This window comes from Molothrus aeneus, chromosome 2 (genome assembly GCF_037042795.1).
Source record: "Molothrus aeneus isolate 106 chromosome 2, BPBGC_Maene_1.0, whole genome shotgun sequence".
Classification (NCBI taxonomy): domain Eukaryota; kingdom Metazoa; phylum Chordata; class Aves; order Passeriformes; family Icteridae; genus Molothrus; species Molothrus aeneus.
In genome coordinates this window covers 56,108,588-56,133,810 of record NC_089647.1, presented here as the reverse complement: position 1 = coordinate 56,133,810, position 25,223 = coordinate 56,108,588, and the positions used below count along the sequence as shown (strand labels likewise).

The 25,223-nt window shown below is 41.4% G+C and overlaps 1 protein-coding gene across 1 annotated transcript; it reads left to right on the top strand.

The window, feature by feature from the left end:
• Positions 1–1,947: 1,947 nt before the first annotated feature.
• On the top strand, positions 1,948–24,314 carry TNFSF11 (TNF superfamily member 11). The gene is made up of 5 exons (XM_066571424.1): positions 1,948–2,166; positions 10,384–10,551; positions 16,990–17,035; positions 17,118–17,216; positions 22,382–24,314. The coding sequence occupies exons 1-5, from the start codon at positions 1,948–1,950 to the stop codon at positions 22,801–22,803; spliced, it is 954 nt and encodes a 317-aa protein (XP_066427521.1). The 3' UTR covers positions 22,804–24,314.
• The last annotated feature ends 909 nt before the right edge of the window (positions 24,315–25,223 follow it).

The window sequence follows — 25,223 nt, the reverse complement described above, 5'->3', positions numbered from 1 at the left end:
CCTGGAGGAAGCATGTTTATCCAGAGAAAGTTGTTTTCGTACGTGACAAAGTATTTAAAGATGGTGTCAGCAGATCTTGATAGCTCTTCACTGAAAGTCTCCTTCTGTTTCCTTCTGCAAGAATCTAGACGAGCACCTTAAGGTGACAAGAGCTGACATAATTTTTCCGTCTTCATTATGAAGAAAGTTGAACTCTGAGGTGAAAAAATCTGAGGTCTTTCTTGAGTTCCTTCTCATAGGAAAGCATAAAAAATCATGTGTTGGCATCACTGATACTATCCTAACTTCTCCTTTATCAATTGTTTAATAACTAATTGATGACTGGCTTTTAAAAACTATGTAGACCCTTAAAAACCCCCATTTAAAAAAATTCTTTCTGAAAGAATTGTTTCTGTAAACCAATGTAAAATTGATTTAGGAGAGTGAGATTATTTTAATGGTTATTTTACAGGTGGTGGTGGGTATTTTGTCTTTTTTTTTTTCTCTAGAAAAGTTGAGACACAGTTACAGGAACACTTCCTCCAATTGGACTACAGACCACAATGCTCCCAATGTTTCCAAGAATAAAAGTAAGCATTTACAAAGAAGAAGTAGTGGTAGATATTCAAGGTTGGGGTATTCCTCCCAATGGCTATATGGTGGGTGATGTTGAGATGCAGGTCCCCTCTTCATCATTTCTCAGGTGCTATCTTGTAGGTTAAGGAATTGTCATTGCACTATTTGGATTCAGTGCTAAACATCACTTCCTTCTGATAGTGATTTGTTGCATGGTGGTTTGGTGAGTTCCAGTTTCCTTTACTTTGCTGGAGCTCATAAGTACGTCAGGTTCTGTCAATCTCTCAGGAAGGTAAAATTTTCTCAGTTTATTAGATAAGAGAGACCTAAACAGGATATTGTGTCATGTATTGGAGTTGAAACACAGACTTTTTTCTACCGACAAGATGAGCTGTAGGATGGATCTGTGTCATTCTCCCATGTTCCTCAAAGCCTGAGCTGGACTTCAACTCACTATTATATCTGGCCTGAACAGGACCCTGAGAGGACCAGGAAAAAGAAAATGGCTACAAACTTTAGCATGGCTTTACGAAGCAGAGGTTTTGGTACTGAATGTAAGTTGAGACACAGAGAACACCAGAAGATGCTCCTAACCAAGGGCTCAGAAATGTGTCTGTAACGGGAGATGAGGAGGCTCTGAGCTGGTTTCACTGGCAGCCAGGTGCCAGCACACCTTTGCCATGTCTTTAACCCCTTCCTTTAACACGATTGTGAACTGCATTGCTTCTTTGGACAGCGCAAGTCAACAGCACTTGTGCTCATTTTAGCCTGGCTGGAGTGAGGAGCGAGTGAGACTGGGAGGGGTTAGCAGCCCTTTGGTCCCCTGAGGGCTTGGACCCAGCAAAGGGGCCAGGGGATGCGCACCCGAGGTGCACGCTGACTTTAGACACCGGCAATTTAGGGGACAGGGACCCTGCAGATGCACCCAGGGGCTCAGGGAAGCCTCGGCTGACGGGGCCGCCTGCGTGGAGCGCAAACCTGAGTGGGGCAAGAGTGCGGGGGGGCAGCAGGCGGCGGAGGCAGGGCTGCCCGCGGTGCTCACCCCGGAGGCGCAGCGCTGCGCGGGGCGGAGCAGCGCCGACCGCCATCCCCGGGCGACCTGCCCGGCGGCGGGGCCGGGGCACCGGGGGCAGGGGCGGGCCCGACCCGGGCCGGCGGGGGCCGGTCTGTGCTCGGGGAGGCGAGGCGAGGAGGGGGCGGCGGTGGTGCGTGTGGCGGCGGGCGGGAGGAGGAGGAGGGCGGCAGGGGCGCGCCGCCCGGGGCTGATTGGCCGCCCCGTTTATAAGAGGTGCCCGGCCGGGGTGGTGAGGTTGTTTGCCGGCGCTGGGGAGCTCGGCGGAGCCGCGTGTGGAGCCGTCGGAGCGGAGCGGAGCGGAGCGGAGCGGAGCTGCGATGCGTCGCGCCAGCCGAGACTACACCAAGTACTTGCGCGGCTCCGAGGAGCTGGGCAGCGGCGCCGCCCACGAGAGCGCCCCGGCGCCGCCGCCGCCCCCGCCGCCCGCGCACCCGCACCCGCCGCCCGCGTCCCGCTCCCTGCTCGCCGCCCTCGTCCTCCTGGGGCTCGGGCAGGTGGTCTGCAGCGTCGCCCTCTTCCTCTACTTTCGAGCTCAGGTAAGCGGGAACTGGCGCGGGCGCTTCCCGCTGAGGCAAGCACGGCCGCCTCGCACCCTGCTCAAGTCGGCAAGGCCCTCGTTCCGGTGCGATCGAGGGGATAAAATAAAAACAAACCAAAAAGTTTTAGGAGACGCTTATCTGTCTCTAAAGTTGATCCAGTTCTGAGATGGGTCGGGCCAATTGGCTCCCAGTGCCCTGCCCGGCTTGTGCTGTGCCCTGATCACTGGAGCTGCTCAGTTACGAGGGTTCCAGGTAGCGCTCCGGGCATCGGGTGCATTTTGGGGTACCGGGCTTCGCCGCCGGGTTGGATATGAGGGGTTCCCTGACTCGAGAAACAGTTTAGTCATGATCCTTCACCTGAAGTCTTGCAGGGCTTTGGTTTTTAATGATTAGCTTTCAGTTATCCACTGTAGAGAATTTTGGCATTGGGTATTTGACAAAGGTTCTTCACCCAGAGGATAGTTGGGCGCTGGAACAGGCTCTCCAGGGAAGTGGTTACAGCACCAAGCCTGACAGAGTTCTAGAAATGTTTGGACAAGGCTCTCACGCGCATGGTGGGATTTTTGGAGATGGTGCTCTGTGGGGTCAGGAGTTGGACTCGATGATTCTTGAAGGTCCCTTCCAACTCGGCATAATCAGTGATTCTGTGACATGGCTGAGGTCTTTGGCTGCCTTAAATGTCTCAGCAGCAGGAGAAATGGCTTTAGGGACAAAAAAGATCGTCACGAAACACCACTGGTGATGGTTTGTCACTCAGGCTGCGCAGGGGCGCTGCAGAGGAGCTGGGTCTGTGTGCCCGTGGGCATCGGCCAGAGGCGCCTGCCGCGGCTCAGGAGCTTTTCCTGGGATTCTGGGGATGCCTGGGAGAGCCGCACCTCACCTGCCAGGCCTCAAGTGTGCCGGGATGGCTCAGCAGAGGCAGCGGTGCGTGCGAGGGGAGCGCGGGAGGTGTCGCTGTGGGGGCAGATAAGGGGATGAGCGGTTGGGCTTTCGGGGAGCGGAGGGGTCAGCTTCTTGGAAATGGCTCGGCTGCCTGGATTCCCTCGCTGCTGCATCTCTTGCCCTGCAAAGCTGAGCCCTCTCGGAGGAAGTGGGGAGCTGCCAGGGGGTTGGTTCTCAGGGCAAGGTGTTAGATTTCTGCTTGGCTTTATTGTCGGATGCTAGCTAGTTCTGTTGATGTGGCTCTCACTGCCGTCATGGAAGTGGTGCTTCTGTTGTGTGTACTTTTCATTTGAAGTCGGCACAGACTGGAAACCTGTTTCTTTCGGTTTACTTTCTAGGTAGAGGCACTTGATCTTGAGGTAGCAGGCTGGATTTCTTAACTAAGTGCACTCTGAAAGCAGGTGTTGCACAAGTGTATACCCACTTAATCAGATGAGTGACTGTCAAATATACAGTAACGCTGCTGATAATTTATTATGCAGACTAATTCGTATTTTCTTACTGACAATTGCTTTGTGTTTTCCATTTTTCGAAAAATAAAATGTAACGGCAGTACACCACTTAGTTAATCATAACTTGTATATTTCAGAAGAGTGACATCTAATTTCTGGGACTCATTTTAAAGTAGCTTAAAGCTACTTGTTTGCTTGACAGTGAAATAAATTAATGCCTGCTTCAGCTTGTGACAGGGGAATGTTTTTCACTCCAGATGTTCATGAACCTGAAAAGACATTCTTGTCAAAACACAGCTCAGAGATGCACAGCTATGTGTTCATTAGGGGGCTTGAGAGCTATTGCAATCAAAACAACTAATCAAAGTGTACCCCCTTATGAAAGGCTCTTCCTGATAGGAACATGTCAGGGTTTCATGTGTGCCTAACAAAGGGTAAAAAGAACCCATAATGGCTATTTTTCTTCTGCTTCCTTGATTTTAAAAAATGGCATGGTTCAGGTGTAATTCTGCATTTGACAGCTTAATTCTCTTGCTAGCTTCTTGTTCCTGTAGATTTGGAGTAGTGCTATTGAATGGAGTCTTTCATAAATTTGAATTTCTAAAACATCTAAAGAGGTGATATAACTCAATGTAGGCTTGACTGAAGTCATTGCCTAAAAAATTTTAATGGAGAAAATGTCATCAATGGAAAATAGAATAATAAGTATACTCTTGAATTAAGTATGTAATTCACTATAAGAAGATATGATAATTCATATTTGTTCACCATTTCTAATTGTGGAATAATATAGATAGAAAAACATGGTAGGTCCTGCAGCAGTTAATTCTTATTTCACACTCTTTTAGATTTATTTTATTTAAGTGGGACATGATCAGACCTCTTTCTTTTGGAAAGATTTCTGTGACCTTTGATTTTATTAAGCTACTTCAATTTGGCCTTTTCAGTGTAAATTTCATCTATCTACATTTGTACTTTAATAACAGAACTTAATTATTTTTAATTAATTTTGTTGAAATAATGAGGCATTAGTAGTAGTAGCTGTGGATGAAAAGATTTGAATTGTTTGGTTGGTAAATTAAGCAAATGTGAATTAGGAAGATTTGACTGTATAGGCTGATGTTAAGAAATTATATATCTTATGGAAGCTCTTTAAACCTTATCTAAGAGTCTGAGTAAACTCTGACTCAGTTTTACCACTCACATTTTGTCTGTATTCGCATAAAATCATTTGGGCTGGATCATGACATTGTATAAGCTGAGACAATAGTTGAGGTTTTGGTTTTTCCTTAATTTTGTTTATTTTGTGGCTTGAGCATTTGGAATTTCACAAGACACATAACTAAGACTGACACTAGGTTTTCACGGGTAAACACATGTTTGTGGCCAAGAAATAATGCAGTGCCATGCAAGGGAGACAATGAGCTGGTATGGTGAAAAAGAAAGAAAAAAAAAAGCAACAAGTTTGAATTTTACCAGCATTCTCATAATAGTGTACTGAAATGTAAAAACATTAGCATGTTTTATCCTTGCTTTCTGGTCTATCCTGTGCAGTGTACTGAATCCAAGAAATTAAGTGATAAAACAATTTATTGGTCTTAAGCATTTATTTTGCCTATACTTTGAGGTATATTTTATCATTATCTATAAAAATGCCATGAAAATTTAGTTAAGATACCCAGAGCAGCTGGAGGTCATCATTCTATAGAGACTCATGCACAGCACAAGGTGAGAAAAGTATTTTCTTTAACTTTGACTGATAAATGCTGAGGTATAGTCTCCAAAAGCTTAGCTTTTAAGCTTTTCTTTCTGGCCCATTTCCTTAGTGCACTTAGATTTCAAAAGAGTAGGCATCTGGTCTAACACTGACTGAGCTGGAGAGGGGTGAAGCAAATTGAAACTGCTCAAAATGAAATGTGGTGGCTGGGTGTTTAATGCCCACAGTTTAAGCTAGACCTCCAAGAGTGTGCACTCTTCCCATTAAAAAAAAGTCTGTCCAAATTTCAAGTATTCTACCAGATTCAAGAGGTCACAGTTGGATAAATGGTGACCTGGAAGATCAGTTGTTATTGTTATTTCATGCTTATGTGGAATTCTTGTGGTATGTTTTCAAACTATTACCTTTCAGACTTCAGTTGAAGTTTTGTGAGCATTGTGGCTAACAGAAAAAACAGCTTGCTGGGGACTGTTAACATCTTTCAGAAGCCTGAAAGAACCCCTTCTTGGTGCTTAAGAAAGGTCATGGAGTGCAAAGTGATATTTGATAGTCTGGAAAGTGGTTTAAGTTTGAAAAAAGTGCAAGTATAGATTTTAAACATTTATTATAAGGAGGAAGTATTTAATGAAATATTGTAACAGTGCATAATTGATGCAAACTTTAATAGTAAAGCTGGGTGGAATGTATTGTATCTCTTAAAACCAAACTGAGTCCTTTTTACATCAGAAAATTGGTTCTTAATTCTGTAAGGTAATCTAACCCATGATGCTGGAGTTCATTTTGGCTGCCCTGAAGTGGCTGAATAGAGTCCAGAAATGCAACTAGAATGATGAGAGATGCTGAAAACTGGGGGCACTGAACAGTCTGACCTGATTTCAAGGTCAGGCAAAGCAGATATTAAAAATAAGCTAGACACTCCTCTCTTTTGTTTAATTCCTCTAGGGTATTTAGAATACTTCACAATTTATAAAGCTTTCGCCTTTATTTGTGTTTGCATCTTGATATTTCTTCCAGATAGTAAATCTTTAGGACTTTTTGCTGAAGGTGCCCTACCCTGCAAGTTAGCAAGCTGCTTCTGGTTTTTCATTATAATTTTCTCATTCTTTAGAAGTTCTTCTCAAAACTCTCTTGGAAATTTTTCTGTGCATCACTACTTCCCCAGTTTTGATCTCAATGCTTGGTAGTGCTTGTTTACAGCCATGGTAGTTCAGTGCCTGTTCTTTGTAAAGACTTATGATGCAGGATTTCTGAGAAGTCCTTTTCAGGCAAGTGAGCTGATTTTTGTAGTTAAATGTGGTGAAGACTATTCTTGAAGGTATTCTTTGGAAAAGGTGAGGGCAGCAGGTGGGTTAGCTGGTCCCAAGATCAGAATTTCCCCTTATCAAGCAGTAACTCTGGAGACTTGCAGTTTTTGTCAGGGTGGGCTGCACAGCTCCAGGTTGCCGAAACTGTCAGCTGCAGTGTTTCCATTAAGCCTTCAGTCTTTCACCTGTAGGTGCAGAGATGCTGGATTTCTGTCTTAAGCCTTGAGCAGATAACTGTAAACTGAGCAAGGGATTCTGTGCAATCTGCTGTTACTGTTGTGATACAGTATTGTGTGACACATTTGAATGATTTCTGATAGCAATGAGTCTGTGCTGGCATGATTTGTCATGCTGAACACGCAGGCCTTTACAAATTTCATTATTTTTTGCTGTAAAACCTAGTTCTCTTGCTTGTAATTCAGAAGATGTGTTTTAATAAATCCAAAACTGGGATAGTAGTGTCTGTCTAGTAGAATTATTGATACAAGTTAGTATTTATTGGCAGTTATTTGCTGTAACTTTCTATGTTCTATTCTGTGATTTGTGTAGAGGGGAGAAGACTCAGATAGCCAGATCCTGTTAAGAGACATCAGTTCAGTCAGGTCTCTAATGATCCCAGCGTGAGAGGTTACATTTGAAATAAAGGGTCCTATTTTGGGTCCCTCGGTACCAGAAGTTTATCAACAAACTGGAAGGTGTCCAGCAGAAAACCACTGTGACAGGTAGGAGCCATCATGTATAAAAGAATGGAGAGCTGGATTCTTTGACAAAGAACAGACTAAGGTGAAGGAAGCTAATCACTGTTTTTAGCTACCTGAAGACAGTCAGGCTTTTCAGAAATGTGCAGCAAAAACAAGAGGCACAGTCATAAATTGCACCAAGGATATAAAACCAAGGTTTTTTTACACACTGGAAGTAGTGAAGTTTTAGGGCAGTTTGTCCAGAAAGCTGAAAGTCTTCCCTGATGGACATTCTCCAAAACTTGTCTAGAAAAGGCCTTAACCCACCTGGCCTGAGTTACAGTTGGCCCTGCTTCAAGCAGGGGGCTGGACTAGAGACATCTAAGGTACCTTCCAACCCAAGTCATTCTGCATTAACTGCCTTTTAGCAGCTGGTGGTAAACATTTTGTGCTTCTCTTTTTTAATTTCTTTTTATTTTTTCTTTTTTGTTATGTTTAGTTTATTTTAGTTGATTTTTCTGGGTTCTGAATGCAAGTGGAATATAGTGTGAGGGATGCTTGGAGAGTGCAGTTTTACAGTCAGTTAAAACTAGTGCTGCCTTCCTGATATTTCATTCTTATGCCTATCCCTGTACTGACTCCAATGCTTATCTGATCTATCTGGAGTGACTTGGTTTTGGGGTAGAGTGACTTGGTTTTGGGGAGCTAATCTTAAATGAAATTAGGCCAGCAAAAATTCCTCCCTTGTTACTGATTTAGAAGAGGAGACTGAAATCCAGGAATTAAGTTCTGTGGTGAAGGGGGTGAGAGCAGAGAGGTGCTGGTTTAGATCTCCTTATGCAGTTAATGAGGCTGCACTGCACTAGCTGACTTCAGAAGGTATTAGTGTAGGTTTTTAGCACTTAATTCATAGAGATACAATGGCTGTACACAGATTTTCTATGGGGATTCAGCTGTGTCAGGCCATCACAGGAAGATGTTACTGCCTCCAAGGCATTCTGTAATTCATCACTACCCCTCTGGTCAATGCTGTGGCATCTTATGATCAGGTGAACCTTCTATGACCTGTTTCATTCCAGATCTGCAGGGATGACTGAGACAGCTAAACCAGGCTACAGCATCTGACACTGGTCTGAATTAATTGGGCAAAGAGCTTCCCATCTGGAGACTTGAGCAGAAGGGTGGTGATGGAGGAGGCAGCATTTGGTACTACTGTCTGTGCAACAAGTGTCTCTCTGCTGTGTGCTACTATAGGGTGGCTGCCTGGGTGGTGTAGACTTTAATTCAGCACTGTAATCCTAACCTTACACTTTTAAGTTAACTAATTTCTTTTTTGGGGGGTTAGGGAGTTGAGTTTATGTTCCTGTGAGTAAATGATATGCTTGATTCACTCTGGCTATTTTGTATTGTGAAAAACTTCCTTTTGATATGGTGTTTTGTTCAGCTCTGTGTTAAAGGAAACTGAACACTAGGCACCGTTCATAATGTCTTAGTGTTACTGCACTGCTGATACAAATAACCTCTCGTAATTCTCAGGTAAAAGTGTTCTTTCCAACTAAAGAAAGACAGAAGTCAATGTTCTTAAATAGGCCAGCTGATACAGTTAGGGAGCCTAGACTAAGAGTTTGGGTGCAAAAACCCTTCTTTAAGCCAGAAGTAAAAGCAGAATGAATGTGAGTTGAGAACAATTTCTGGGAGTCCTAGGCCATCTCCGAAAGATGGTTGTTAATCTCTTCAGTGTAATGGATTTGGAGTATGAGGAAAAAAAAGGGTGAAATGTTTTCAATAGCTTTTGTGCAATGAAGTGCTACCAAGGTACAATCCTAATCCCTTGGATTATCTTCCAGTTTATCTAATTGATAGAACAGAGGATTTAAAAATATACTTGATTCAGTCACAAAGACTGATTGATAAAAATGTATTGCAGATTCTCTAGACTTACCATGCCTTGTCCAGTGATGCAGAGGTGTCTTGTGGTGCAGTTCAGTCATCTTTTGGTCTTTAACTTTTACTGTCTGCTGTCTTTTGGACTATTTCTTTTGCCACTGCCATGGTTTAATCTCAGCTGGCAACTAAGTCTCAGACAGCTGCTCACTCCCTGATGGCATTCTGGAGAGAATTGGAAGAGTAAAAGTGAGAACTCACGGGTTGAGATAAAGAAAATTTAAAAGGTAAAGAAAAAGCTGCACATGCAAAGGAAGCAGAATATGAAGGCAGGTGTTTAGCCATCCCTAGGACAGCTGACATAAAATGACTCGGGAAGACAAATGCCATCATTCCAAATGTCTCTCCTTTGCTCCTTCCCTCATGTTTACATGCTGAGCATGATGCCATATGGTCTGGGGTATCCCTTTGGCCAGTTCTGGTCAGCTGTCCAGGCTGTGTCCTGTCCCAGCTCCTTGTGCACCCCCAGCCCTCTCTCTGGTGGGATGGGGTGAGGTGCGAGGCAGGAAAGGCCCTGACTCAGTGTCAGCCCTGCTCAGCTGTAACAAACACATCCCTGTGTTACCAACACTGTTTTGGTCACAAATGCAAAACACAGCCCCTTACCAGCCACTGTAAAGAAAATGAACTCTATCCACCATGAGCACATCCATATCCATAAAACAGTTTCAGTGATAGCTGACTGACAGCTTCAGTGATATAATTTCAATGATAAAATCGTTTCAGAGATAACTTCTGTGTCTTCTATTGAAAATGATGTGCTATACACACACATACATACTGTCCCCATGTTTCTCTACTTGACATTCATGTGTCATCTTACAAAGAATAGCTTTTGTAGTAGGATAACTGTGTATATTTCCTGCTAAAATAACTGTGATATTGCCCTGAGTGGTTGAAATACAGAATTCAAAATTATTGACTTTACCATAAGAATGGGATTTTTCTTTAAGTTTTGAAAATCACGTACCTAGTCTAAGCTAATTAAATAGGCAGCACCAGGAGATAATTCATTCTCCTATCTCACATGTTTGTTGGGTGTTGGGAACTTTTTCTCTTTACACTGCTTATAATGAGAATTTAAATAATAAACTTAGCCAGGGGCCAAACTTTTAGATGGTTGAAAAGTGTCTCTAACACCTAGAACTGTGGTTTTGCTTATGTTTTTGTTTCAGATGGACCCTACTAGAATTTCAAAAGAACATGCACACTGTGTCAGAACACTTTTTGGACACCAGGAAAGTACAGATTTGCATGATGCCTCCTTTGAAAGTCAAGAAGTGAAGTTAATGCCAGAATCCTGTAGAAGTGTGAAACAGGCTTTCCAAAGGGCTGTGCAGAGGGTAAGTGGCACAGACAGTGTGTTCTTTATTTCATGGTCCTGTTGAAATTAAAATGTTTTTTTCCGAGATCTGTATTCAGAGGTGAGTTCTATAAATTATTTCCTGGTGTTTAAGTAACACCTGGTGTTTTATCTAGGATTGTATTGTATTTGCTGATGAATCTGGCAGTGGCTAACCAATTCTGTATTCAGGCACATTTTATTTACTTTATTTTTCTTTTAAGAAATGAAGACTTGAAGTTGTACTAAGAAAACTGATTGAAGTTAGGTGATTACCCATTCTGACATTTGGATGGGCCTGAACAGTAGTCATTTACGCTAATATTTGTATAGGTTTTCCAGATGCTCATAACAAGTGTCAGTTCCACATTGTTTTCAAGGGAATCTTCCAAACAAGATTCTCTTAAGTCAAGATCATCAGCAAGGAAAATACTGCCTGAAGGAAAAGGAGATAGCATTTGCTCTCATTTGCTCTTGTTTCTTGCTCTGGTCCAAAATGAGGCTCGGTTCCTGCTTTGGTTTTGCTCACTTTGCCAGTTCTGTGCAGGCCATTCTCACACTGGCAAAAGACCTACTTGGCCATAGCATGATAACTGGGTGGTCTTTGTCCAGGAATTGAGAATGACAGGTTGTTCCCAACACAAATGACAAAAGAAGTCAGGCCTAGTGAAGAAGCCTAGGCAAGCTGGAAATATGCCACAATCCCCTTTTACTGCAGTTACTGCCTTTGATCTCTTTTTGTGTTCATTATAGTGTTTAGTGCTAATTATGGGCTGTGTAACAGATGGATGACTGCTATGGTATTTGGTTTTTCTGGCTTATCAGACCCATTACAACTTTACTGCCTCACATCTTCATAGGACTGGCAGTTTCATAAGATTTGAGCTGAATTCACATATGCTTTAGCATGGACTGTACTTGACTTAAATTTACAGCATTTGAATTGTGCTAATGTGATGTTTGGTTTTAACAGAGAACTCTAAGTGACAGATCTTTTTGTGAACAAAACACAGAGAGACATAGGAGTCTTGTCTCTTTTGCTAGCCACCTCCTTCAAGAGCTTAAGGGGGAAACAAAGGGTTATGTCTGTAGGATTAGTTCTTCCCTCCTGCATTTTTAGAGCCTCTCACGAAGCACTTACATATGTGCTGTGTGCTGGGCTGCTCCTTCACTCGTGACAGAGGAAGGAGTTTGTTACAGTAAGTCAATGGGGAGCTCTGTGTTCTGGTTATTTGCTGCTGGTTACTCAACAAAGGCACTGGCTTTAGCTGAGGCTTTATATCCTGCCAGTCTGGATGGAGGTTAAATGCTGCAATGTCCGTGGCCAGGATAAGTAGTGAGTAGGGATAACTTTTTTGGCTGATCACTATTAGTTTGAGAACAATAAAATTTCCCTTGCCACAGTAATTAGACTCTGAATTTCCTTTGAATGCAATGGAGCTTATGAAGCAGTTGCACCAGTGGTCTGGATGCTTTGTCATCTTGTATCAATGACAGAAAAAGAAAGAAATAGGAAGGTGGTGACCTGAGGCTTTTTACATCATGTCGGTACATCAGAGAAGTGAAAGTAACAGTGTCAAGGCAGAATTATACTTTATCATCATCTGTAAATTCTGCCTTTCAGTCACCCTGCAACAATGAAGAGCAGAGATGCAGCTATAACTTACTTGCAGTTGCACACACTCCTTTGTGTGTGGATCCAGCTAATGTGACTTAAAGGAGGTTTCCTGTTGTCTGTGCTTTCTTCACTTTCCTTAAGGAGAATAAAAAATCTAACTTGTGTGTTTTAAGAACCAGTATCCTTATTTGAACTGGCAGCATGCTAAGTGACTAAAAGGGAGCACTACAAAATACCATTTCTGTTTTTAATTTTTTAATATATTGTCTTTTGCAATTAGAACTGTTCAGGAAATGAAAATAGACAAATTTCTTTTGCTCAGGTTTATGGTCTGGTTGCAGCTTCTGGCTTCCTGTGCCAGTTCTCATCGGTTTTCTTTGCACACCTGTAGACAGAGTGCTTAAATGTAAAGCAGAGATTGATGTTGAAAGTGGAAGTGCTCTTATGAAAACCAGTGTAGTAGGGCTGCAAGGTCCAGACTAGAAATACTTGTCTCCTGAAAAAGTAATAGCTTTTTCCTTTTAATCAGAATCTAATGATTGATTCCTTAACATAAGCTGTGATAAAAATTATGCTTAAGGATCAGCTTACTAAGTAGAGAGAATATTTTCAATATTGCATATAAACTTGCAAGCAGACAAATAATATACTTTCCTAGCCAGTCTGTTTGCTTAATTTTTTTCCATGTAACCCTAAAAAAGTTTTGGCAGTCCAGATGCTCTAACCACAGTCCTTATGAAGTCTGTTATGAGCCTGAAGTAGAAAGGACTACAAACGTATCTTGGGTCAATCTGTAAGTAACTTTGCTTGGCAGGGCTCCCAGGTTCTAGCTGCTTGTGGAGTTCAGGCATAAGCTGTTCTCCCACATGGCAACAGAGTGCTTTGCTAGACCTCCAGGGCAGCATTTATAGAAAGATCTATATACTTAGCAGACATTTAAAGAGCACATAGTTATGGACCAAGTAAAGGTTTCACAAGTGATTGCTGTAAGTTGTTAAAATTTCACCTACAATTTTGTAGGTTTCCATCCTACAGCTTTACATGCCTTCTTTTTTTCCTGCAAGCAGTAGACTACTCATTTGGAGAGAGGTTTTATTGCTGGTCTCTAAACTACAGTCTGAATATAGGTTCATGTACTTTTTATTTTACATCCTTCCTGATTAGCATTCTTCAGATTGCTGAATTTCCGGCAAGAGAATCAGATACTTCTTCCTGGTATCAGCTGTACTTAAAGCACTTGGTAATAAAAGAGTCAAGTGCTTAAAGAAGCTTTAAGATCACATCTGAAGCAATAAGTGAGTGTCCAGAAGTTCTCTTCTCATTGTTCTCTAAAGGCTACTTAGAGTTGCTCAAAGTAGATTCTGAGATATTTAGATAAAAGCTAAAGGAGACTAAAAACCTTTCACAAATGTCATGTCTTCAGGTGTAGCCTTGTCTCTGCATCCTCAGCACTGGACATAAGTTCAAGAGCAGCAGGTATTTTTGCAGCCTGCTGTGGATGAGGTAGCGAGCAGTTCCCAACTTTCCAGGCATGTAAAATATGATTTTTAACTTTAAAATGAGAAAGTTTTGGAGCTTCTTAGTGGCCTCTATTTTTTTTTTTTTGGATGAAGGGAAGATGTGTTTTTCATTTTTGTGACTAACTCCTTGTCTGTTGTTTAAACAGTGAGTATGTGGAGGAGGTTGGAATGTGGGAAGCAGGCCAGCAGAGTTGACTTGGTGGGCAGTGAGCAAATGACAAAGGTGTACAAGTGCAGCTTATCATAAGATGAAGAGTGGGGTGATTTTTGTGTACAGTTCTGCTAAAAATAACTGAACAGCTTGGTATCACACACGCTTTTGTGGATGGCAGTCTTGAGAAGTTGCTGGTAATGTTTTGTCAGCAGTTTTCATGCCATTATAGCAATGTCTTAGTCACGGGTTCTGTTGAGTTGTTTCTGCCTCCTTAATGAGCCTTTACATTGTGAGTAAGTATGAGACACCTAAGAACATTCAGGAGCTAAAAAACACAGTGGATACTTTGGTGATTTGAGAAATCACAGCTCTTAATTCCTTGCAGTAAGAATACCAGGGGATTTTATAATCCCGTTAAGAGGCTACCTTCAAACATCCACTGAAAAATGTCCTTCAGGGTCAGAAGCAAATACAGTTAAATGCTTTTTTAAGGTAGGTTGTGTATCAGCACCTTGGAACTGTATGAACATCAAGTAAGAAAAAAAATCGAGACGTGTTTAACTGCTTATTTTTTAGGAGGAAACCTACAACTCCATATCTGTTTTCTTAGGACTAATTAATGTGTTTTGTCTTCATTTTGGAAGCTGGGGCAACATAACAGAAAGGATATCAAACTTTGATGAGGCTGGTCAGAATCAAGTAAAGAACTTGACGCTAGTCTGGAGCTTAGAGAGCTGCTGGAGGATTTTGTTTTCTGGCCACAGTCTTGCCACTTCTGACCCAGTGATAGGGTCACAGAAGAGTCAATGAACAATTGGCTCAAAACCCCCAGCCTTGGTGTTGTTAGTGCCATGATCTAACCAGTTGAGCTAATCATGAATTCCATACAAGGAGAGTTGTGGACCCAGGTCCTCCTGGGTAGCTGTCCTGCTTACTGAGTGGTGAAGCTGCAGATGAACAGCACCACCACCAGTTAGAAGGAGAGCAGCTCAGACTGATCTCATGAGGACCAGAGCCATTCCGTGTGGAAGATGAGCTGAGTCAGGCTGCTGGGTTTCAGAAGATGAGGTATTCAGCTGCTTAAGCTAGAACATCTTTGGAAATGTGCAGAAGCAGAACTGGAGGCTCCTAAGAAAAATGTAAGCTAAAACTAGAATAGCAGTCCACCAATTCAGGCCTTTCAAGGGCCGAGCAATTATCAATCATGGGATTTTTCTTTTTTTTCTTAGTACCAAGTCTAGATAGTAGGAGATTAGAATGTACATGGTTCTTTTTGGATCTGCTCAGTAGGCTTTCCAGGCAAGGACACTATCACATCCTCTCAAAGGAAAGGATATTGAAACAAACTTCACATCTGAGAAGTTTCCAGTAAGAAAGCAAGTGGACAAATATGTCTCTCCTTCAAGGGAAAAAGGGCTGAGATAGGTTTGCTGCAATAATCTCTGAGAATGTGGTCTATCTCCCAGGCTCTTTTTGCCTTACATCCTGTTCTCTTCAGGGTGGAGGCTTTTGTCATTTTTCACAGTACCTAGTACTTGCATTCTCTTGTCATCTTCCTATTTCTTACTCAAATGTGGCTAGTGGCTGATGCTGACATGCAGCTCCTAGAATTGAACTTCATTTTTGTGCTCCTAGAACTGACATTGAAGTAGGAAGATCAGAGAAGCAAAGTGAATGTAATGCAGGAAGTGGATGTGAGTTTTGCTGCTTTTGAAGTTGTGATTCTTCTGCTTTTCTTCTAGTCTTTACAGCAAAAAGCATCTTCATGGTTCTTATCTATGAAATCAGCATATCTCAGCTGAAGCATTATGCTTTGATAGTCATACTACAACTTCCACACTACTGTGGCTTTTCATTTTGGTTTAACATTTAAACACCTACTGAAAGTGGAAAGCGAGAGTAATAAATGCACCAGCCAAGGCACTACATATTTCACTGCGGTTGCAAAACTACATAAAAGCAGGACTTCAGGTGTATTCAGAGCAGGATTTCAAATTCTGAAACACCCCAGTGATTGAGAGCACAGTGGGACTTTGCTGATCTGGCCAAATCTGAGATGTATTTCATATACATGGATTGAATCAGGCAAATAGCAGTGTGCGAGGCATAAAGATGATATAAAGGACCACTCCTAGGTTCAAAGAGGGCTGTCTTCAGCAAAATGTTTCCTTTTACTAAACACCTTCTTGACAGCTCCATGATATGAGGTATTCAGAATAACCAACATATTACCCCTGTTTTTTTAGAAAACAGACAGAGTCATGGGGAAAAGGGAGACAGTTCTGAGGGTTGAGTTTAATACTAAACTTAGTCTGGGCTTGTAACAACAACAGGCTGCTTAAATTTTGAAATCTGCTGGTTTTATCTTTTTCTCAAGAGGAGGTGTGAATGATTAAAAGCAAAGCTTTTTGTGGTGCCTGATGTTTGCATTTTGTGCTGGTTTTGGGTCTGGGTAGCATAGTTCTTATTCATGTTAAAATGTATCTGCAGCTAAGAATTACACCCTTTTGAAGTCTGGCACCCAGTCCCTTTGGTCCAGTATGGATGATACCTAATCCTTCAGTTCCTGCATACCTGGTTAGAAGTGAGCCTTGATTGTAAAGCCTTGTAGCCTTCCCTGTTGGGGGAAAATGGTGAGGCGTGGAGGTTTGCATTCACCTCATCACAAGTGAAATTCAGAATTTAGCTATCCTTAATTGTTAGAGTGATTACACACTAGTTCCTGTATAGAAATGCCTCTTTCCTTGCCTTTAGAATCTAAGTCATTAAATCAGTTCATAAATTCTATTATTTGATCTGATGCCTTCTTATCAATCATTGTTCCGTTATGCTTGCAGAAACATTCCAAGTACAGTAAGTAGAAAAGGTTTGAAATGTGCTGTCACCACTACAGTAAATCTTGCAGTGATCATACATACTAACATTTCTATGAACCTTTATTAGAATTACCAAATTACTAGGTGTAATTTGATTGTGTGTGCCTGTTACATGAATCATGTAAATCTGATAATTTATATCCCAGACATCTGAATGTGCTGCAGGTGGAACAGTGTCCCCAGATACATTCACAGACTATTGTAAGTGTGCAAACTAAACATTATTATGAAACCAAGAAAGCATCAAAGCAATGTCTCCTTCTCATTTTAGGAAGTCCACCGTGCTATGGGAAGAACGCCACCAAGACCAGAAAAAGGTAGATACTGGTTTATGAATAAGCAATATTTTAGTTCCATTAAACTTGTCTTTTTGGGATAATGCAATTCTTTTATCTCTAGCTGCAATGGAGGCATTAGGACTTGAACTGTACAAGAGGAACAAACCTGAGAAGCAACCATTTGCCCATCTCATTATTGATGATAAGAATATTCCATCTGGTAAGTTCATTTTTTAAGTGAATACTTCCAGTACTAATATAAATGTATCAAAAGTGAAGTATATGAAGATATTTCAGCAAAACAGCAACAGACTGGAACTTCAGAAATGGCTTTTGATAGTCAGAATAAATTGGATGCATTAAAGGATTTCAGAGGCAGCAGGAGTAGTGGTTAAAGGAGGATGGCTCCCCTTTGTATCAGCCTTCTGCTGATTTGGAGTGGCCTCTATTTCAAATTGCCCTTTTTCTTGACCAACCTCTTGAGGGGCAAATCCTGTCCCTTTGTGCTGTCTTCAGGTGAGGAAGATCCACATTGAATGCTCTCCTCTAAAGTTTGCCATTTTCCTTTGGCCTGTATGGCCCATCAGGAGTTTTTCACTCCCACTGGACGCCAGCCATGAGGGTGCATGCATACATACAAGCATGTACCAGCACAAACATTGCCCAAACTACTGGGCAGGGGGAAAAAAATTGTTCTTGTGGCTTTTATCTGCCCCTGTGGTAAGAGGATGTCATTCTTTTATCTTGCCACAGCTCTTATTTTCTGCACACAAGTATTCAGATGGCTTTGTGAATATCCTTGCTAGTACAATACCAGGGAACAAGACATGAGTTGCCTTGGAACACTTTCCAGAGGAAAAGATTCATTCCTAACATTTTAAGATAGTGTTAGAACAGTTTTAGTTTTTGCCCTGGGGCACTGTCAGTTGAGATTTTTTGCTGTGTTCTCAATGCTGTATTCTCAACAGTTGGTGTGGTAGAAGTAAACCAGAGTTTTTTCTGAAGCTGTTAGGTAGGGGATCTTAAGAAGGGGTGCATTGATCACCACTGTCTTCTTTCTCTGAAGATTTATATGTTCTGCAGGGCTGAACTCATTGTTAATTGAGCTATGCACATTGATTTTCTGTTTTATATAACGAAACCAAAGGGGAATGGTGTGTTGAGAATTGAAATCTGAGATTTTAGCAGCCTGCATAGTAATACCTTGCTCATGCTCTATTTAGAGACAAAGCACTTCTGTACAGTTTCTTGCCTGGAGGGATAGAATTCTTTCAAGTGCATTGGCATTGCTACAATCCAGAGCTTTATAGCAGAGAGCTTAAACAGCTTGTCAGATGGCAGTCAGAACTTCCACAGGTTTTCTTGTTAGCTCAAATGCCTCCTGACAATCTTCTATTTTAGTCAGATTTTGGCTTTGACCTACTTTTCGGTAGGTCAATAGTAGAGGATTCAGTATCAGTAAACTTGCCTTAGCATTTTGTCTTTGGAAGATTTCAATTAATTTGCTAGTCATAGGAACAGATCACTCATCTGCAGAAGTGGAGTGTGTGTCAGTGTTACAGTCTGTGAAATCCTTTTTTTTCATTTATTTGCTGCTTAGCTGGATGTTGCTGTAGACTGTAATTTTACAACTGTAATTTACAGCAGCTGATAATTTTTACAGTTGTGCTTTGCTGCATTAACCTTCAAGGATGTGGCACAGCACATCTATGGGTGATGGCTAGGGAGACATTGTTCTTTTTTTCTGCAGATGAGCTCCTTGTCAGTGTGATGAGCTGCTGCATGTACTTCCTTCTGATCTGGCTTTTGCCTCTTTCAGAAGAGCATTGCCAGGAGTTAATCCATGAGCGCAGCTTCTGCAGCCCTTGTGGGCATTGCAGCAGTGAGGGGCTGCATCCTTAGGGATAGAAGGAACTCTGAACCTGCTGATTGTGAGGCACTTCAATATCATGCTCACTGGCATGAGGCAGTACCCACTTGCCTGGGTAGCACAGAGATTAGTGACAGGCATAAAGAAAGAAAAATTTGCCTCAGGGGTCACCAGGAGTTTTTCCTCTCCCATCTTGTTTTCTCTGACTGCAAATGGGAATTTGTTTTCTTCCTTTGCTTCTTTACCCTGCATGTCTGAAATCCATCTGAATTGTTTTCTGCCATCCCTGAGTGGACAAATCTATTCTTAGTATTTTAAGGTTCTCTACTGTCATTGAACTCATCCAGAATAAACAGTGCCAGGGGAAAAAAAAAGTCTTCATCACTGTGAAACAGGATTTTAAGCAGTTTTCTACTGAACACCCTTCATGAAGGGGAACTGAGCAGTGTCTGTGAGAGAACATTTTGCTTTGACTTGGTTCACAAAAATGTCAGGCCTCAAGTGCACTTTTGCAGCTGGGGGATAGTGCAAGGGATGGGGGGAAATTACCCTTCTCAGATCATGGTGTCCCCACCCACCCTTTGGCACAGAAGCAGTAGTGGTTTGGCTTGCTGTGTGTATTTTTAAGTTTGCTGCCTTAGGTTAAAGCTGGATGCTTGCTGGTTGGTTTTTACCAGAGTTCACTATAAATGCTACCTAGGTTTTAAATGAAAACAGTGAACTTTGGTTTATAAATTGATTACAGAAATTAGTCACTGTTTAAAGGGGAAAATCGCGAACAGAAATAAATATAAATGTTAAATATATCATTTGGGGTGTGAATTGATACCTTTAGCTGTCTAAGGAAATGCTGTAGTATTCTGAGCTATTTACAGCTGCAGGTTTGACTTAGCTGCCCTTTGCCTCCAGAAGACTTTTCAGAGCAAACAGTACTTTGGTCCTTTTTTCAGGCTTTATTTATACTGAAAGCTACTAGGGTGCAAACAAATTATCAAAACAGGGCTCCTTTCTCCCCTGTTCCTCTCACATCATCCTCCTTCTTGCTAATTAATTTTATTTAACTCATTTGTATTAGTCTTAGTTTAACCTCACAAAAAAGCAAGACATTGTTTTTATTTATCTTCAGTTTTGAGAAGAAGCATGCATTATCTTGAATTCTTATATAAAGCTTTTTGCCCTGTCTGGAGGGCTATTTTGTTCATTATCCCCCAGCCATTTCCTTGTCTGTCAACAGGACTTAGCTTGTGCTGTTTTTTTCATGGTTCCAAAGTAAGTAATCTTCCAGAAGATACTGTATTGCAGCACTTTTGTTTGTCCCATGGCTTGGGCTATGTGTCAGAGTTTCTGATACATCACATTCATGGACAGCAGATCCAGCACTTACATGCTCCAGTTTCCTGCACTTCCTATGTTCCAGGGTACTGCTTGTTTTGCTGTCTCCAAATCTAGGTGTGTTACCACCAGAAGTGCTGAGAACCTGCTTGCTCCTTCCATTACAGGTTGTGTGGCATAACCCCTACTAGAGCATCTTTGTGCTCTGCTGCTGGCTGTGGCACACCTCTTCTGGAACTCTGAATTGTGGCAAACTGCCTGTCTGCTTCAGCACACATGATCACAGCATTATAATATAGCTTGGAAGGCACTTCCAGAAGTTGCACTTCCAGAAGTTATCTGTACACATCCTTTGCTCAAAACAGAGAGGGTCATCACCCATCATCTCTTGCCCCTGAGCATCCAAATAGTGTAACCAAATAGTGTAACCCAGAGCCCCTCTCTCAGTTACAAGCAACTGTAGCACCTATTTGCTTTCTTTTCCTTTCTTCAGCAGAACATCTTCCCACTGAGGATTTCTTCAAAATTTCAGCTTGACTAGCAACTAAAAAGTTGACTTGTCAGGTAAATAAAACCTGCCTAGCAACTACCCAGTGTGACACCAGGCAATCATGGCATGCCTTTCTGTTCTGTCATAGGTGTGCATTCCTGTCCTGTATCTAATGTGCCTATCTTCTGATCCAGCTAGTGATTTTTTGCCTGTCCTCCTCATCTTGAAGACAGCCCCCCCTCGACAGGGCAGTACTTCTTCCAGACTTAATGCTGTGCAGATGAAGTTCTGTAATTTCCTCAGCTGTTCCCGGTTCTTCAGAGGTGCACTCTGATACCCCTAACTCAGTATATTTTGCAGGTGAATAATTGCAGGCTCAGAGACTTAAGATCTTGCTGTCTTTTCCAGTTAATTGATGGATTTCAGATGGTTTTTTTGAGGCACTGCAGAGAAGTTGGCTTCTCTGTCTGTTCTTGCTTTCATAATTTCTACCTGGCTGCACTAGACCCATAGGGGAGCAGCGATTTGTGATCTGCCTTTGACAGTGCTTTTGCTTCTGTCTTTGTGGAAGAATGCCAGAAGGTTTTTGTTCTGGGCTGCTGTTGAAGTATTCCTCTCACATGGAAAAGCTGCTGACCTTGGCAGTTAGGGGAGATTCATCTTTCTCAAATCCCCCTGTTCCTACTTCCCCTCCCTTTCTGCACAGACCCGGTGGGCTCCTGGGGCATGCTCCTGTACATGCTCGAAGGAGAGGGCACTGTGCCCTGCTGTGTGCCATGGAAAGTTTGCTAAGGATGGACTGTTTTTTGGTTCCATGTTGGGAGAATAAGGTACTGAATATTTCAAGCAGGCATTTAGCTGCACTGTGAGGCTGAGGTGCACAGTACTCTGGTACCTACGTGAACACACTGCTGTGGGAGGGAGCAAGTGGGGTCAGTCTTGTGTGCTGAAAATTACTAGGGGTTAGGGGGATAAGTTGGCCACCATCTGTTGTGTTATGCCCTGGCTGTTACCCTGAATAATAGAATGTTAGTGGCTTGTGCCTATCAGGAAGTTTGTCATAAATACTTGAAGTGCTGTGTGAAGTCTAGGCAACTCAGTGTGTAGTACTAAAGATGCACAACTGTACTGACCTTTCCCCATTTTTTTGGTGTTATCAAATGAAAAGTATGTTTACCTTTCTACCACTACAGTCATAAGAACATAAAATATGGAAGGCTTCCTAAGCTTTCTCTTTAGGGACTTGCCAGTTCAGCATTTTTTTCCAAACTTTAGTTATTCCTTTTCAACACCTGCATGTTAAAGACCAGTAACAAGTTTTTCACATTCCTCTCAACTATTTGTAACTTGACTAAAGTTTTAGGTGGAATGCAATGCCTGAGCAGAGCTTGTTTCATGGTTGCTTAGCATAATCAAACTATAGGCCAAGAGGCTGTTTTGCACCATAGTTCAGCAGGTGTTCTGCTGGGAGGGCACAGTTATAAGTACCAAGCAAGATCTGGGAATGTATGGTGTGAAAAGACATTTTCTTTTTAGGAATTTTTATCATAATTGTTTCATATTCACTTTAGCCTATAGAATTCCAGTTGCTATTGATTCTGAAAACATAGAAGTTGCTTTCTAAATGTTGGGGTTTGTCAAGCCCTATCATTTATGTTTGTAAATAATCCTTTTTTTTTTTTTTTATCTCCAGGAACTGGCAAAGTGAACCTCACATCCTGGCATCATGACAAAGGCCAGGCAAACTTATCAAATATGACATTCAACGATGGAAAACTGATTGTTAATCAAGATGGATTTTACTATCTTTATGCCAATATTTGTTTTAGACATCATGAAACTTCAGGAAACTTGACTAAAAGAGGGCTTCAGTTGATGGTTTATGTGATAAAAACAAACGTTAAAATAAGGCGCTTTGATGTGTTGATGAAGGGAGGAAGCACCAAATACTGGTCAGGGAATTCAGAATTTCATTTTTATTCTGTAAATGTAGGGGGATTTTTTAAATTAAAATCCAGAGAAATGATAAGTATCCAGGTATCAAACCCATTGCTACTGGATTCTTCGCAAGAAGCAACTTACTTTGGAGCATTTAAAGTTAGGGATTTAGATTGAATCTTTCTTTAGTGTGCTGAAAATTTGAGTTTTTAGTTGTCCAAAAACAACTTGAAGAACTGAAAATCTTCTGCAGCCCAATTGCATCTGTATAAGCCATATAAAGACACGTTTTTGTCCCATGTAAATTCCAGTGGGAGTCCTGCAAATACATGGAAGGGCAAAATTACACAGTTCTCCTGATGCAGTCTTAAAGCAGTTTTACTTCATTTGTCTCCACTGGCCTCACTAGTCATTGTGCCTTTTGCATTGCTGTAGTTGAAATCAAAACAATTAAAATTATTGAGCTTCTGTTGCCAAGTTCTGCCCTGGTTACCCTTACTAGTTTGGGTGCAAACGTAGACAGGACAGAACTTGGCTCCCTACTTGTTTTTAGGGCTCCATTTTGCTTAGGTTGAGTGTTCTGACCCTGAGACAGCAAAGATGATGAAAGTGTGACTAATCTCATTGCATTTGATGTGGCTTTTCAGATGCTGAGTTAGGGCTGATTATGCTTTGCTGGATTAGGGTTGGAGAGCTCAGACCATGGCAGAAATGGCTTGGAGAACACTTAAACAGTCCAACTTAACTGTTCCCTGATTAATAGGGCCATTCCAGGAAGAAGGGAGATCATCTGGTCTTGCAGTTCTAAAAAGTTAATTACAGGTCATGTTGTTATTGTTGCACAGTTAATTGCAAATATAGATTGCCAAAATATGACGTGCCTTTAAAGTGTTACTTTGTGCCAGAACCTGCAAATACATTTTTTTAAACAAAAAGTATGTATTTTTATATTCTGTAATATCTAAAGTTATATTTCAGGTGTAATGTTTTGTGTAAAAAAAAATGTAAATTATATTGTCCTATAGTATTTGATACAAAATATTTAAAACCTCTTGCTGTTTGTATATTTAATGTTTTAAACTGTTTTTATGTACAGACATGTTAAACTCGTGCACTTTTTAATCCCAATGGGAAAAAATGCAGCTATAAGAGATTGTTTGCAATTAGCAAATGTAATATATATCTTTGTTCTTCTTAACTTAATACATTTCTTTTAAACTTGTCAGTATTAAGGGAGATGAAATCACACCAATGCCATGAGTAATTATACCTGAATGCTGGTCACTGGGTGCCTTTCAAACCTGGAGGGTAATTAAGCTGGCATTATGTAAAAATGAAATTTAAAAAAAAATTAATACGTAGTAAGCCCTAGAAATGTTTTAGGGATATTTATAGTTATTGAGCAGGCATATTTTCCTACAACAAAATCTGCCAGTGTCAAATTCTGCAATTGAGCAGTAAATTTTTTAGCTTAGTTTCCTGAAAAAGAGACGCTTATGTCATTGCATTGCCTGTTCTTGTCTCCCACTGTAGCTTTTAAAACTCTGCACCCTTCTGCCAGCATTGGCAGATGAAAGGCAGAGTTAAGAGATATTCTTGCAGGTTTTATGAGGACAGACAGCTGAGAACACCTCAGCCATTTATACATTAGTCAGTGGCTGGCCACTGTTGATTTTAGCCAAGAGATTGCCTGGGGAGACTCCTGCAGCCTGAGTTGTCGCTTGTACAGTGCTTGGCCAAGAGAGGTGGGTGGATGGAATCTGGGGGTGGGTGCAGGGGCCGGGGGGGGGGGCTGCAAATACTGGGGTGATTTTTAGAGCACATTTGGACAGGGGACAGCAACTTCTTGGGGAGGGGGATGAGGGAGGGTTTTGAAGTGTGTGTGTGCTCTATGGATGATGTGGGGAAAGCCCACTATTTATTGCAGTAGGAATCAAATCTGTAGGAATTGGGACTTCATAAAAATCCTCAGGCTTTTTAATTTTTTTTTTTGTTAAAGGAACTGAGTTGAATTCAAGCAATTATTTTATACTGTATAATAAACATTTCCTTTTAATGTTAATATTGTTTTCTTACAAAATATATTTCTAAGAAAAAAACAACTTTGTGATTTCTTTATTTTCATGTGTACCCATATTTCTTGTGCAGCTTTGATAATTCTATTCAGATTTCAGAATGGTATAACTCACTCAAGAAAACTGAGGCATAAATCAACTATTTTGAGACAATTACAATTAATTTTATGGAGTTTTTATTTGGCTTCAGATATACATACACCACTTTCAAGTCAGGTTATATTTTTAGGGCTTGGAAATTCAGCTGAAACTGAAGGCTTCCCATGATGTTTCACATCTAACAGTTGTCAGTTCAAACCCACAAATGACTGAGGAATCTGGGGCTCTTATTTTTTTATTTTCAGGGGCTACAGGTCACAATCATTTTTTCCTACTATAAAGATGTCCAGTGGCAGGCTGGGAGAAAAATGCCTGTTCTGTGTCCTGGGGGTTTAAGTCACTCTCTGGGGAGGTAGAGATGGGGGTTCAAGTGGTTTGAAAGTAGACTTAGTCGCTGATTTTAGCAAATGATCACAGATGGTG

What these genes read in the sequence shown, in the direction of transcription:
- TNFSF11 (XM_066571424.1), top strand. Translation starts at nt 1,948, where the DNA reads ATGCGTCGCGCCAGCCGAGACTACACCAAGTACTTGCGCGGCTCCGAG. An exon ending in GCCACCAAGACCAGAAAAAG is followed by an intron (nt 17,036 to 17,117) that starts GTAGATACTGGT and finishes TTTTATCTCTAG; the next exon opens with CTGCAATGGAGGCATTAGGA. An exon ending in TGATAAGAATATTCCATCTG is followed by an intron (nt 17,217 to 22,381) that starts GTAAGTTCATTT and finishes TTTTATCTCCAG; the next exon opens with GAACTGGCAAAGTGAACCTC.